At 42.3% G+C, this 14276-nt stretch overlaps 1 protein-coding gene across 1 annotated transcript; it reads left to right on the forward strand.

Annotated features, from left to right (window-relative positions):
* The first annotated feature begins 10701 nt into the window (after positions 1 to 10701).
* On the forward strand, positions 10702 to 11064 carry Mpc1l (mitochondrial pyruvate carrier 1 like). The gene has a single exon (XM_004665721.1). The coding sequence runs from the start codon at positions 10702 to 10704 to the stop codon at positions 11062 to 11064; it is 363 nt and encodes a 120-aa protein (XP_004665778.1).
* Positions 11065 to 14276: the final 3212 nt, after the last annotated feature.

Consider the following 14276-nt stretch of genomic DNA (forward strand, 5'->3'; position numbering starts at 1 on the left):
CTGCCTATTGTTTATTCATCCAGCTTCTCTTGAGGCACAATGCTTTTTATTCCCTTTTGGAGAAATGAAGAGCAAATAGTCCAAGGAAATCAGCAAGGGATATAGCAAAAGTAAATTTCATAAGATACTCAAATCCTAAATGTTCTTTTTTTTACAGCCATAATTCAAGAAGTTACATGTTTTTGAAAATGTTGGCCAGCTTTCCAGCCCAAATTTAATAAAACACATGTCTGATTTTTATTGTTTTAAACAACTGGACAGAAAATCATTTGAAAAGTAAAATATTTAAATTATTATGGTAATAATTGACTCTGGCAAGAATCACCAATGGATGTTAGCACTCATGAGTTAAGCATTTGATGAGGGCATAGATACTTACCTGCTCTCAAAGTATCTTCCCACAAATTACTTACTAATTGCAAAGGGTAAAATACTCACTTAATTATGGAGACGTCTGGCAAGACTAACCTTAACATCACTAATATCCACATAGATGTCATGTGCTCTCTTCCCTGGGGATACTACATCATTTTCATTGGTGTACCTGCCAAAAATGAACACACTGAAGGTAGATGTCTTAGTCTTGCTATATTACAATTCTTTAGCTAAGAAATGTCTAAACAACAAAAAAGTATTTCTCACAATTGTGGTGGCTAGGAATTCCAAGATCCCAGGCATGGGAAATGAGCTTTCTCTGCTTATAGGGTGGTACCTTCTTGATGTATCGTCACATAGCAGGAGGGACAAATGGTAGGGGGGGGGAAACTATAGTACTCCTTTCAATGACTCTAATAGCATTAATCATACTCATGAGGACAAAGTCCTCATGACTTAATCTTTTTTTTTTTTCAGGAGCTGTTCCCTCTTTTTATTTTATTTACCTGAGAGTGACAGAGAGAAGGAGGCAGAGAGAGAGAGGGAGAGACTGGGCATGTCAGGGTCTCCAGCCACTGCAAACGAACTCCAGATGCAAGGGCCCCCTTGTGCATCTGGCTAATGTGGGTCCTGGGGAATCGAGCCTCAAACCAGGGTCCTTAGGCTTCACAGGCAAGCGCTTAACCACTAAGCCATCTCTCCAGCCCAACTTAATATTTTCTTTTTTTTTATTTTTTATTTTTATTTATTTATTTCTTTGAGAGAGACAGACACAGAGAGAAAGACAGATAGAGGGAGAGAGAGAGAATGGGCGCGCCAGGGCTTCCAGCCTCTGCAAACGAACTCCAGACGCGTGCGCCCCCTTGTGCATCTGGCTAATGTGGGACCTGGGGAACCGAGCCTCGAACCGGGGTCCTTAGGCTTCACAGGCAAGCGCTTAACCACTAAGCCATCTCTCCAGCCCAACTTAATCTTTTCAAAGGCACCACACTTTTTTGTTTGTTTGAGAATCTCATTTAGCCCAGGCTGGCCTCTAACTCACTATGTAGCTAACGATAACCTTGAATTTCTCCCCTTCCTCTACCTCCCAAGTGCAGGATTACAGGCACATACCACCATGGCTTGCAGGCTTCATTTTTTTTTTATTTCTTTTATTTATTTATTTGAGAGAAAGAAAGAGAGAGAAAGCGAGCGAGCCAGGGCCTCTAGTCACTGCAAACTCCAGGCACATGCACCACCTTGTGTATCTGGCTTAAATGGGTTCTGGGGAATTGAACCTACATCCTTAGGCTTTGCAGCCAAGTGCCTTAACCACTAAACCTCTATCCAACCTAGGCCACATTTTGTAATACTGTCACATGGGAGGTTAGTTTCCAAAGAATGAATTTTTTTTGAGGTATGTTTAGGGTCTTACTCTAGCCCAGGCTGACTTGAAACTCACTCTGCAGTACCATGAGAGCCTCCTGAGTGCTGGGATTAAAGGCATATGCCACCACACCTGGCAGAATGTATTTCATTTCTTCTTCTTTCCTCTTTCTTTCTTTCTTCTTCCTTCCCCTTTTCCTCCTCCTCCTCCTTCTTCCTCTTCTTTTTTCTGAGGTGGGGTTTGGCTCTAGCCCAGGCTGACCTGGCATTCACTAATGTAGTTTTAGGGTGGCCTCCAACGCACATTTGTCTTCTGACTTGTGCCTCCTAAGTGCTGGGATTAAAGGTGTATGCCACCATGCTTGGACCAAAGTATGAATATTTTGGGAGGTAGAGTCTCACTGTAGCTCAGACTGACCTGGAATTCACTCTATAGTCTCAGGGTGGCCTCAAACTCATGGTGATCCCCCTACCTCTGCCTCCTGAGTGCTGGGATTAAAAACGTGTGCTACCGTTTTACGCCCAGCTCAAAGTATGAATTTTTGAGAGACACATGTATACATATTTAGAACACAGACAAAATCATGAGGAAACACACTGAGACACAGTTCATCAGACTGTAGGCATGAACTCTTCAAGGTCACAATAAAAAAAGAAAGTTCTTGCCGGGCGTGGTGGCGCACGCCTTTAATCCCAGCACTCGGGAGGCAGAGGTAGGAGGATCACCGTGAGTTCAAGGCCACCCTGAGACTCCATAGTGAATTCCAGTTCAGTGTGAGCCAGAGTGAGACCCTACCTCGAAAAACCAAAAATCACAATAATAATAAAAATAAATTACTTAAAAAAATAAAAAAGAAATTTTAGAGTACAAATTAAAGAGACATTATAATCAAATATCACATGTGATCTTGGTTTGAATCCTGAACTGAAAAAAAAATAAGAACAAAATTGTTATATAGATTATCATTAGGGCAATTGGCAAAATTTCACCATGGATTATAATAGTATTATATAACATTAAATGTCTTGATTGTGCTGGACATATTGTTGTAAAGTAAAATACAGTATAGTTGTCTTTTGGAAGATGGAACACCCAGAAGCCATAGATTGTTACTAGAAATTTTTCAGTGCCAGGAATGGGATTTCTTCCAGTGACTTGTTGGCCAGGGAGGTCCCTGATGCCCCCAAAACATTACAGGCCATTGCGGAGGCTCTAGGTTTCCCACCAGGAATAGATGGTAAAACCCTATTGCTGAAGACTCCACATACTTGGGCTCCAAGGTCACTGAGAAATCCTGCTGGAGCTGAGCTGAAAACCTCCTCTATGTAGACCAGCTGACAGAAAGCTGGAAAAAGCTATACTGCATGCAGCCCTATGGGAGACATTCACCAGCAGTGGAAACAGTGGACACTGTAAGCCTTGAGTTTGGCCAGCCAGGCCAAATGAGCCAAGGGTGCAACAGTGGCATGTCTGTTATGGGGGAAACCAACCACTCTTTAATTGGACTGGAGGCCCATCCATGGGACAGAATACATCCTTGATACTGAAAACCTACAACAGGGGTAGTCATGAACCCCAGGGGTGTAATGTCTGCTGCTATCTGGCTAAATGTATATAGCACTTCTCTTAATGTTCATACCCATATTTTAATGCTTCTCTCACTTTTGGTTAGAGAAGCTTCTCTTTTCAGATGGTGGTGACCTCTGGGACCATAGTGCTGAGAAGTGACAGAGGAGTGCTTAGCACTGAAACATCTCTATCACACCTTCCAAGGCTCAGGGTCTATTGTAGAAGAGGTGATGGAAAGAATGTAAGAGCCAAAGGAAGGGAAGGACTCCTTACAACATGCTCCTTTAGACACAAAAAGGCCTGGATATCCATGACCTCACAGTGCCTGACACTACCTACACAAGACCATCATAAGAGGAGGAAAAAATGATGACATCAAAATAAAAGAGAGACTGATTGAGAGGGGGAGGGGATATGATGGAGAGTGGAATTGCAAAGGGGAATGTGAGGGGAGGGAGGGAATTACCATGAGTTACTGTCTATTATTATGGAAGTTGTCAATAAAAAAGAAAGTATCGATGTCTATAAGCTTAAGAAATATATGTTGACATTCCTAAGAAATACCCTTGGATCCAGATATAATGGTGCACATCTATAATCTTAGTACATGGGAGGTAGTGTCAGGAGGATCAGAAGTTTGACAACTACATATTGAGTTAAAAGGCAAGCCTGGCTTATATCAGACTCTGTTTCAGAGAGGGCGTAGAAAAAAAGCAAGGAAAAGAAAAGAAGGGAGGGAGAAAGGAAAGAAATTTGGGGCAGAGAGAAAAGTAGCTATTGCAACAAAATGCTATGAGTTGATGAATCTAGGTAAAGGATATAAGACAGGGTTCGGGGGAATATTTGTTGCTTTGTTATTTATTATAGAGCATTCTAACTTTTCCATGAGTTTGAATATTTTTAACAAATGTTTGAAAAACAATTTAAAAGCCAGGTGTGGTGGTGCACACCTTTAATCCCAGCACTCAGGAGGCAGAGGTAGGAGGATTGCTGTGAGTTCAAGGCCACCCTGAGACTACATAGTGAATTCAAGGTCAGCTTGGGCTAGAGTGAGACCCTACCTTGAAAAACCAAAAAAAAAAAAAAAAAAAAAAGAAAGAAAGAAAGAAAGAAAATTTAAATGCAGTCTCTTTGGTCCCCTGCAGCGGAACTCACTGGAGAATTGTGGAAACTTGGGGTCCTTCATGTCAAGCAGGGTTTCATAGGACCTGTCACCAAGGATTTCAAAAGTGTGTGATGGACCATTCTCAAGACTGGGACTGTGACCTATCTTTATATTTGTGTTTTCACCCATCACTTACTCTTAAAGGATGATAGTGAACTTGTCAGCCATAATCACATTTGTATTGCCTGAGTCACACAGGAGGCCTTGACAGCTTGAGAGGCCATAAAGTCACTTGTTCATTATAATCATGGGAGTAATATCTAATGATATTCATAGGTTCTACTCACACCTAAGGGAATATACAAGCAATAGGGTTAGTGGGGTCATCACAGAATTCTGCCTATCACATAGCTTCTGTTTGAGTCTTTTTTAAAAAACTTTAAAAAGATATTAATTTGAGAGAGAGAGAGAGAGACAGACACACAAAGAGAGACAGAATGCATATGGGCATTCCAGGGCCTTCTGCCACTGCAAACAAATTTCAGACACATGCACCATGTATATCTGGCTTTATGTGGGTACTGGGGAAATCAAACCAAGGCTTTCAAGCTTTGCAAACAAGAGTCTTTAACCACTGAGCTGTCATTCCAACCCTTTTAAAACTTTTATTGACAATTTCCCATGATCATAATCCCCTCCCAACACTCTCCTTTTCCTTCTCCCAAATTTCCCCACCATTTAATCCCCTCTTTCCAACCAGTCTTGCATATACTTTGAGACCATAATTTTTTCTCCTACTATGCAGGGTTTTTCACTATGGAGTCTCAGGGTGGCCTCGAACTCATGGCAATCCTCCTACCTCTGCCTCCTGAGTGCTGGGATTAAAGGCGTGCGCCACCACGCCCAGCATTCTACTCTTCAGGTCTTATGTAGGTAGTGTTGGCCACTTTGTGTCTGGATGACAGCTTTGTAAGCACTTCTCTTCTTCCTTTGGATCTTTCATTCTTTCTGCCACCTCTTCTGGAATGGTCCCTGAGCTTTGGAGACTATGATAGAAATAACTCACTTTAAATGCTTAACATTTCATTGTCACTTCATCTCAGCACTTTGACCATTTTTGAGTCAACCCAGTGGTTACTACCATCTGAAAAGGAAGCCTCTCTAACAAAAAGTGAGAGTAAAATATTTATTTTCAAGCAGAGAGAGAGAGAGAGAGAGAGAACAAACTCCAGACACTTGTGTTCCTTTGTGCATCTGGCTTTACATGGATACTAGGGAATGTAACCCAGGCCAGCAGGTTTGCAGGCAAGCTCCTTAACCACTGAGCAATCTCTCCAGCCCATGATAGAACTATTTTGAAAGTGTGTACTCCAGCCCAGAGCTAAACCAATTAAGTCTTGCTCAAATTGCAAATTTGTGGGTAAGATAAAGGACTAATTTTTTTGTTTATTTATTTATTTGAGAGCGACAGAGAGAGAAAGTGGCAGAGAGAGAGAGAGAGTGAGCGAGAGAGAGAGAATGGGCACGCCAGGGCTTCCAGCCACTGCAAACAAATTTCAGATGCGTGCACCCCCTTGTGCATCTGGCTAAGGTGGGTCCTAGGGAATTGAGCCTTGATCCAGGGTCCTTCGGCTTCACAGGCAAGCACTTAACCACTAAGCCATCTCTCCGGCCCAGGACTAATTTTTTTAAGCCAGTAAATTTTCTTTTCATTAAAAAAAAATACTTGCTGGGAGCGGTGCCACACGCCTTTAATCCCAGCACTCAGGAAGCAGAGGTAGGAGGATCACCGTGAGTTCAAGGCCACCCTGAGACTACATAGTAAATTCCAGGTTATCCCGGGATAGAGTGAGACCCTACCTCAAAAAAAAAAAAAAAAAAAAAAAAAAAACTTGAGGTAGGGTTTCACTCTAGTTTATGCTGACCTGGAATTCACTATGCAGTCCCAGTCTGGCCTTGAACTCACAGCGATCCTCCTACCTCTGCCTCCCTACTGCTGGAATTAAAGGCATGAACCACCATGCCTGGTGAAAAAATATTTTATTTTTAAGCATGCAGGGAGGGCAAGAGAGCACAAATGGGGATGCCAGGGCCTTTTGCCACTGAAAACAAACTCCAGACGCATGTGCCACTTTGTGCATCTGGCTTTACATGGGTACTGGGGAATCAAAGCCAGGCCATCAGGCTTTGCAAGCAAGTACCTTTAACTGCTGAGCCATCTCTTCAGCCCACCAGTAAGTTTTTTTTAAAAAATATATATATACACACACACACACACATATATTTATTTATTTATTTGCATGCGTCTGTGTGTATAGGCCAGGGTCTCTTGTCTCTTGCCATTAAAATGAATGCCTGTCTGGCTTTAGGTGGGTGACTGGAGAATTGAACCTGGGCTGGCAGGCTTTGTAAGCAAGTGCCTTTTACCACTGAGCTATCTCCCAGTCCCTTTCAGTAAATTTTCATGTAACTTGTTATCAAGCTACTGGTCATCAAAATCAAGTAATAACCTATGTGATATGATCTCTAAGTACTGTTTCTTATACAAAGAGGAATTGCTTCTGCTGCTTCTAGGATGTGTCTGGCATATAGGCCTAAAATGTCATTCAATATATGAATGCTAATTTATTAATTCAAACATATTGGCTTAGACCACTATACCAGTCATCCATATTTGGATAGCCCAGCATTTAACTTTTTTTTTTTTTTGGTTTTTCAAGGTAGGGTTTCACTCTGGTCCAGGCTAACCTGGAATTTACTATGTAGTTTCAGAGTGGCCTTGAACTCACAGCGATCTTCCTACCTCTGCCTCCCGAGTGCTGGGATTAAAGACATGTGCACCACCACCTAGCTAGATGGCCCAGCATTTTAAATGAGTTATTTAAAAATTATTTTTCAGGGCTGGGAAGATGGTTCAGCAGTGAAAGGCACTTATTACAAAGCCTGTGGGCCCAGATTTAATTCCCTAGTATCTATGTAAAGCCAGATACACAAAATTGCATATATATGTGGAGTTCATTTGCAGTAGCAAGAGGTGTACTCATTCACTCTCTCTCTCTCTCTTCTGTACACACACTCACTCTGTTCACAAAAATATAAAGATAGTTTTAAAAAATATTTTGAGACTTTGAAGCCAGGTCTTGGTCTGTAGCCCAAGCTACCTTCAAATTTGGAAATCCTCCTACCTCATCCTTCCAAATGAAGGTATATGCCACCATGCCTTGGTATACTATGCATTTTAAAGATGTATGTTTATAAAGGGAAGAGAAAGGAAGGGAGGAGGGTACTTAATAGGTTGATATTGTATATATGTAAGTACAATGATTGAGATGGGGAGGTAATATGATGGAGAATGGAATTTCAAAGGGGAAAGTGGGGGGGAGGGAATTACCATGGGATTTGTTTTATAATCATGGAAAATGCTAATAAAAATTAAAAAATAAAAATAAAGATGTATGTTTAATGTATTTGGGATGTAAATGAACAGATGATTAATATTAATTTCAAAGGTTATTTATTTGTAATCACTACAGAGGTATTAATATTTTAATGAACATTAAATTACTTTCAACAATTGTTTCTTTATTAAATAAAGAAAAACATTGGGAAAATAATCACTATTTTAAAAATACTTTATTTGGACTAGAGATATGGCTTAGCAGTTAAGGCACTTGCCTGTAAAGCCTAAGGATCCAGGTTCGATTTTCCAGGTCTCACATAAGCCAGATGCACCTGGGTCTGAAGTTCATTTGCAGTGGCTAGAGGCCCTGGCATGCCCTTCTCTCTCTCTCTTTCTCTTTCCCTCTCCCTGTCTCAAATAAATAAAGATAAAAACTTAAATATTTTATTTATTTACTTGAGAGAGAGAGAGAGAGAGAGAAAGGCAGATAAAGAGAGATTGGGTGAGCCGGGCGTGGTGGCGCACGCCTTTAATCCCAGCCCTCGGGAGGCAGAGGTAGGAGGATCGCTGTGAGTTCGAGGCCACCCTGAGACTCCATAGTGAATTCCAGGTCAGCCTGGGCTAGAGTGAGACCCTACCTCGAAAAACCAAAAAAAAAAAAAAAAAAAAAAAGAGAGAGAGAGAGAGAGAGAGAGATTGGGTGTACCAGGGCCTCTAGCCACTACAAATGAACTCCAGACATCCACACCACCTTGTGCATCTAGCTTTACATGGACAACTGAACCTGGGTCCTTTGGCTCTGCCGGCCAGCACATTAACCATTAACCCGTCTCTCCAGCCCCAATAATCACTAACTTTATCATTAAAGACTATTCAGGGGCTGGGGAAAATGGTTCAGTGGTTAAAGGCACTTGTTGCAAAGCCTGCCAGTCTGGATTCAGTTCCCCAACACACACATAAAGCCAAATGCAAAGTGATACATTGCATCTGTGATCCCAACACCTATGACATATTTGCAGTAGCAAGAGATCCTGTCTCAAAAAAGAGAGAACAGAGAACTCGAGGTGATCCTCTGATCTACTGTGGCACAAGCATGCCCCCCCAAATAATAAATACAACTCAAAAATTTCATCAACAGAAGTTAAAACTATTTGGTGGAGCTGGACGTGGTGGCGCACGCCTTTAATCCCAGCACTCAGGAGGCAGAGGTAGGAGGATCACCGTGAGTTCAAAGCCACCCTGAGACTACATAGTGAATTCCAGGTCATCCTGGACTAGAGTGAGACCCTACCTCAAGAAACAAAAACAAAACCAAACAAAACAACAACAAAAACTATTTGGTGGAAGACTGTTGGAAATAGAATATCCATACACTTTCAAAGTGATTAGTGAGGAGAAAAACTACCTGTACAATGGAGAACTTGTCAGGCAACTCCTTAACACCAATGATGGAACAAAGTGATACCAGCTTCCTCCCACTGTGATACACAACAAAGCTTGAGCAGCTGTTTGCCAATCATCATCATCATCAAGAACAATAACAACCTAAATTAGTTATGAAAACAGGCAAAGCCAAGTATGGTGGCACATACCATTGGTCCCTCAACTCAGGAGGCTGAAGTTGGAGTTCAAGGCAAGCCTGTGGCTACAGAGTGAATTCCAGGTCAGCCTGGACTAGAATAAGACCATGCCTCAAAAAAAAAAAAAAAAAGAAAAAAGAAAAAAAGAAGCATAAAAAAAAACAAGAAGAGAAACCCAAATTAATGGTATTCTAAAAAGCCATTGGCCTGGACTCTTCAATGATATCAATGTTAAACAATCCAAAAATTGCCAGGTGTGGTTGTATATGCCTTTAATCCCAGCATTTGGGAGGCTGAGGTAGGTGGATTGCTGTAAATTTGAGGCTCGCCAGAGACTACATAGTGAATTCCAGGTCAATCTGGACTAGAGTGAATCCCTACCTTGATAAACAAAAACAAAAAACCAAACAAACAAAATCCAAAGCCAAGCATGGGGGCGCATGTCTTTAATCCCTGCACTCAGGAGGCAGAGGTAGGAGGATCACCATGAGTTCAAGACCACCCAGAGACTACATAGTGAATTCTGGGTCAGCCTGGGCAACACTGAGACCCTACCTCGAAAAAATCAACAGGAAAAAAAAAATCAAAAATTAATAAAAGCTAAAAAACTGCCTTTAAGGAGATTAATGCAAGAATTTGCTGAAACATGGCCTCTAATTGAATTTTGAATCTCCCCCTTACAATAAGGAGGAAAAAAAAAACAACCAAAAACTATAAAACTTTAAATATGCACTGAATATTGAATAACAGTGATTATCTATCTAAATAACTAAATTCTAAGTATGTGAATGGACTGTTGTATTGTGGCTAAGTAGAAGAATGTCCTCGTTCTTAAGGGACAGGTGCTAAAATTAGGGGTGACATGTCACTAGGACTCCAAGTAACACTTAGGTGAGCTGTGTAAGGATTAAGATTCTGTATCTGGTTGAGAAATTCTCTATCAACATCTAGGTCAAGGCTGGCCCCAATAAAAAGCTTCCTCTGCACGTGGAGTGGAGCCTTTAGGGTTTTGTGGTGGTCCCAGCACTGAAGGAAGAAGGAAGTTTTCCCCTGTTACACAAGGATGCAAGCGCGCGGGCTCATGTGCTTTATGGCGGGGTGCGGCCACACCCTTCCATCTCCACTCCACAGCCTCAGACAGCAGTATTTGCGTGGGACAGATGCGCTTTATGGCCAGTGACTGGGAAAGGTGTGACGTCATTGGCATTGGCTCATGCGGTGTCAGGGCCAACTGTGGGGTAGGGGCTTCTGCGTTCCATTGTTGCCTGGCAGTTTGGTCGTTGGCACTCTTGTGGCAGAGGCCACCATGGCAGGAGTGCCAGCTCTTTTGCAGAAGGCTAAAGGCTATGTCAAGAGCAAGGAGTTCCGGGATTACCTGACCAGTACTCACTTCTGGGGTCCAGTAGCCAACTGGGGCTTTCCGATATGCGCCTTTAGGGACTTGAAGGAACCGCCGGACAAGATCAGCGGCCGGATGACGACAGCGCTCATCTTCTACTCGCTGGCTTTCATGCGCTTTGCCTACCGTGTCCAGCCTCGAAACTACCTGTTGTTGGCATGTCATGGCACCAACGTGGTGGCCCAGAGCATGCAGGCGACCCGCTGCCTATATTTCCACTATGGTGGCGACAGCAAGGCCACTGACCCCAATTTGGGGACCCAGAAATAAGCTTAATCACCGAGGTCCTGACCTAGTCTTTTCAGCTTGAAAAGGAGAAGAGAAGACGAAAGAAAACTTTGGACTCTGAAACAGCATGTACGGTGATTTAAACCTGCAGTCTGGTTAATAAAATGCATTAAACTGATGTTGAGTGATGCCTATTTTGTGGAATGGGAGGAAAAAGTTTAATGGGGAGGGTAGGTTGACAGGGTTCCCTCTTCACATGACCTGCAAATTGTTAGATGAGGGCACACAAGGGAACTATTCCCTCATAGCTTGGTTTTTAAAAAGCCCTCTAGGGGGGCTGGAGAGATGGCTTAGCGGTTAAGCGCTTGCCTGTGAAGCCTAAGGACCCCGGTTCAAGGCTTGGCTCCCCAGGACCCACGTTAGCCAGATGCACAAGGAGGCACATGCCTCTGGAGTTCATTTGCAGTGGCTGGAGGCCCTGGCGCACCCATTCTCTCTCTCTCTCTCACTCTCCCTCTTTCTCTCTCTGTCACTTTCAAATAATAAAGTAAAATATTTTTTAAAAAAAACCCTCTAGGGAATCGTGTTTTGTTACTAGTTTTGGGTGTTCAGGGCAGATAAGGGCTCTTGGTGTTACATAATGAAAATTTGGTACAATTTGTTTCTGTTGAGGGAAATGTTTAGGATATTTAAATAAATGTAGTGAAAGCTAATTTACATTTTGAAATACTTAAAGAGAATCTAGAACCTCTTGGTGACCCAGAACAATTATGGAATCTACCAGAGATATGAATAAAGGATTCTAAAAGTGACCACTGTCACCTCTTGGTTCTAGGTAAATAGAAAGCATCAAAATAATCCTTTTCACTTTTCCATATCCTTAAAAATGGAGGAAAAAAAGTTGGTACAATTGATTAGCCTTACCCCCATGATGAACGGCAGGGACTGGGGGGGGCCATGTATGGTAGTTTGAATAAATGGCCTCCAATATGTTCAGTGTTTTATTAGCTTGTAGTTTGGATCTGCAGCCACCTGCTGGAGGCAGCGTCAGGAGGCAGATCTGAAGGTGTGGTTGGTTTGAGATTTCAATCTAAAGATATGCAAAGTGTGCCTAGCTGGAGTTCCTGAAGTGTGCTGTGCTGTGTGGCTTTTGGCTTTTTAGGCTTGTGCTTCTCTCTGTGTTTCGTCCTATGAAAATGGGCCAATTTCTTCTACCATTATGGAACTTCCTCTGGATCTGTAAGCTTCAATAAACCCGTTCCTCCATAACTGTGCCTGGCTGGAAGTTCATCTCAGCGAACCTGAAGCTGTCTGCTACAGCATGTCAGGGTGGGTTAAGGTCGCTAGTCAACAGGATTGGTGCAGAGCACCCTCCTAGGAAACCTGTGGGTGCCTATGGCTAATGGTGCTGACGAGAGCAAGGGAGCTGTGAGATGAAGCTGCTACTTCCAGGACAGGTTGTCCTCTTGGTTTTGAGGGTTTGACAGAAAATATCCCCTGTCCTTGCCTCTGCAGGGCTTAGTGAGGCCCACAATGGTTACTGGAGAACCCAATTTATATGCTCAGAAGGGCTGCAAGTCTGCTTTCTCGAGGTTTCAAATGCAAAGCAGGTGAGGACAATTACGAAAGGTTCTGAGGGCATCAGCTCTTGCTGAGATAGGTACCACAGTGGAACTCCAAGAGAGTTCCCATCCTCTGGGACATCCAAGCATTACCTCTTTTTGTGGACAGTCCCCTAAACATTCTGCATAGGGGGAAACACGATGGGACAGTATATGAGTCTACTGCCATGTAGCCAATCACCCCACAACTAAACAGCTTAAAACAACAAATACTGTCCCACAATTTCTGTGGCGGCAGTCTTTGAAGAGTTGACTGGGACAGGAAGATCAATTTCCAGGCTCACAGTTGTTCACAGGAAGATGCAGCTCCTCCTTGTCCTGGGGGTTCCTCCACAGGATTGCTCATGACACAATGAAGGTTCCCCCAGAGTGGTGTTCCTGGTCTCTAAGGCAAAAGTGCCAGTCTTTTAATCATGGGTGACACAGCGTCACCTGTGCACTGTTCACAAACCAATCCTGGTACACTATGGAAGGACACTATGAGGGTGGGAATTCCAGGAGGTAAGGACTATTAGGGGTCACCTTGAAGGTTAGCTAACACATCTGATTCTGACATCGAAACCACCATGCCTTTCCAATACTCAGTATAAGATAATAAACTATGCAAGGTCGTGGCCCATTTACAGTTGTGTGGTAAATACCGATGTCCTTATATCAAAGCAAGGGATCAAGAAGTTACTGAGGGCTGGAGAGATGGCCTAGTAGTTAAGGCATTTGCCTGCAAAGCCAAAGGACCCATGTTCGATTCCCCAGGACCCACGTAAGCCAGATGCACAAGGTGGCACATGCATCTGGAGTTTGTTTGTAGCAGCTGAAGGCCCTGACGTACCCATTCTCCCTCTATCTGCCTCTTTTTCTCTCAACAAATTAAAAAAATAGTTTTAAAAAAGACGTTTCTGAAAGAGAACAGTAATTCTTCATATTTTAGATAATCCAGACCCATCGTAGAAATAAAATAATAATAATTCTTAAAGTCATGAAGTGAGAGCTGGAGAGCTGGCTCAGAAGTTAAGGCATTTGCCTGCAAATGCCTAATGACCCAGGTTTGATTCCCCAGTACCCACAAAAAGCCAGTTACACAAAGTGTGGCACACTCATTCTTTCTCAATTTCTTTCTGCTTGCAAATAACTAAAATATTTTTAAAGTTATGAAGTGAATTATATTGTTCATTAAAGAATTTTTCACATCACTATTATATGAATAGAAATTAATATTTTATGTGTCTTGAAGTATGTATTTTGTAGTTTGAATATATTTCAATAAAAGGCCACAATCTATTAAAGACATTTCAGAGGACCTAGATTTCTAATTAACCTGGTAAGGCAGGAGTGAGTATCTACTGATATTTTCCTATTAGTGTACTTTTATAACTTGAGAGGTCAAATGCTTAGAGAAGGAATCTAAGACTACACTACCTCCATTTTAAGGCAGTGCTGCACTTGCCTCATCTAATCTGTAACACGCCCACCCAAGTAGGAGGTCTAGCTCTTTGTTGGATATTGGTATTTAAACCATGCAGTAATGCTTTAATAAAAGACAACCCTTCAACTTATTAGACCAACACTCCCATTCCTTCAAATATAATCCTTCCTGACAGAGACAATTTGAAGCTTTCTATAGAGCTCTCCTAT

Source organism: Jaculus jaculus, chromosome X, assembly GCF_020740685.1.
Source record: "Jaculus jaculus isolate mJacJac1 chromosome X, mJacJac1.mat.Y.cur, whole genome shotgun sequence".
Classification (NCBI taxonomy): Eukaryota; Metazoa; Chordata; class Mammalia; order Rodentia; family Dipodidae; genus Jaculus; species Jaculus jaculus.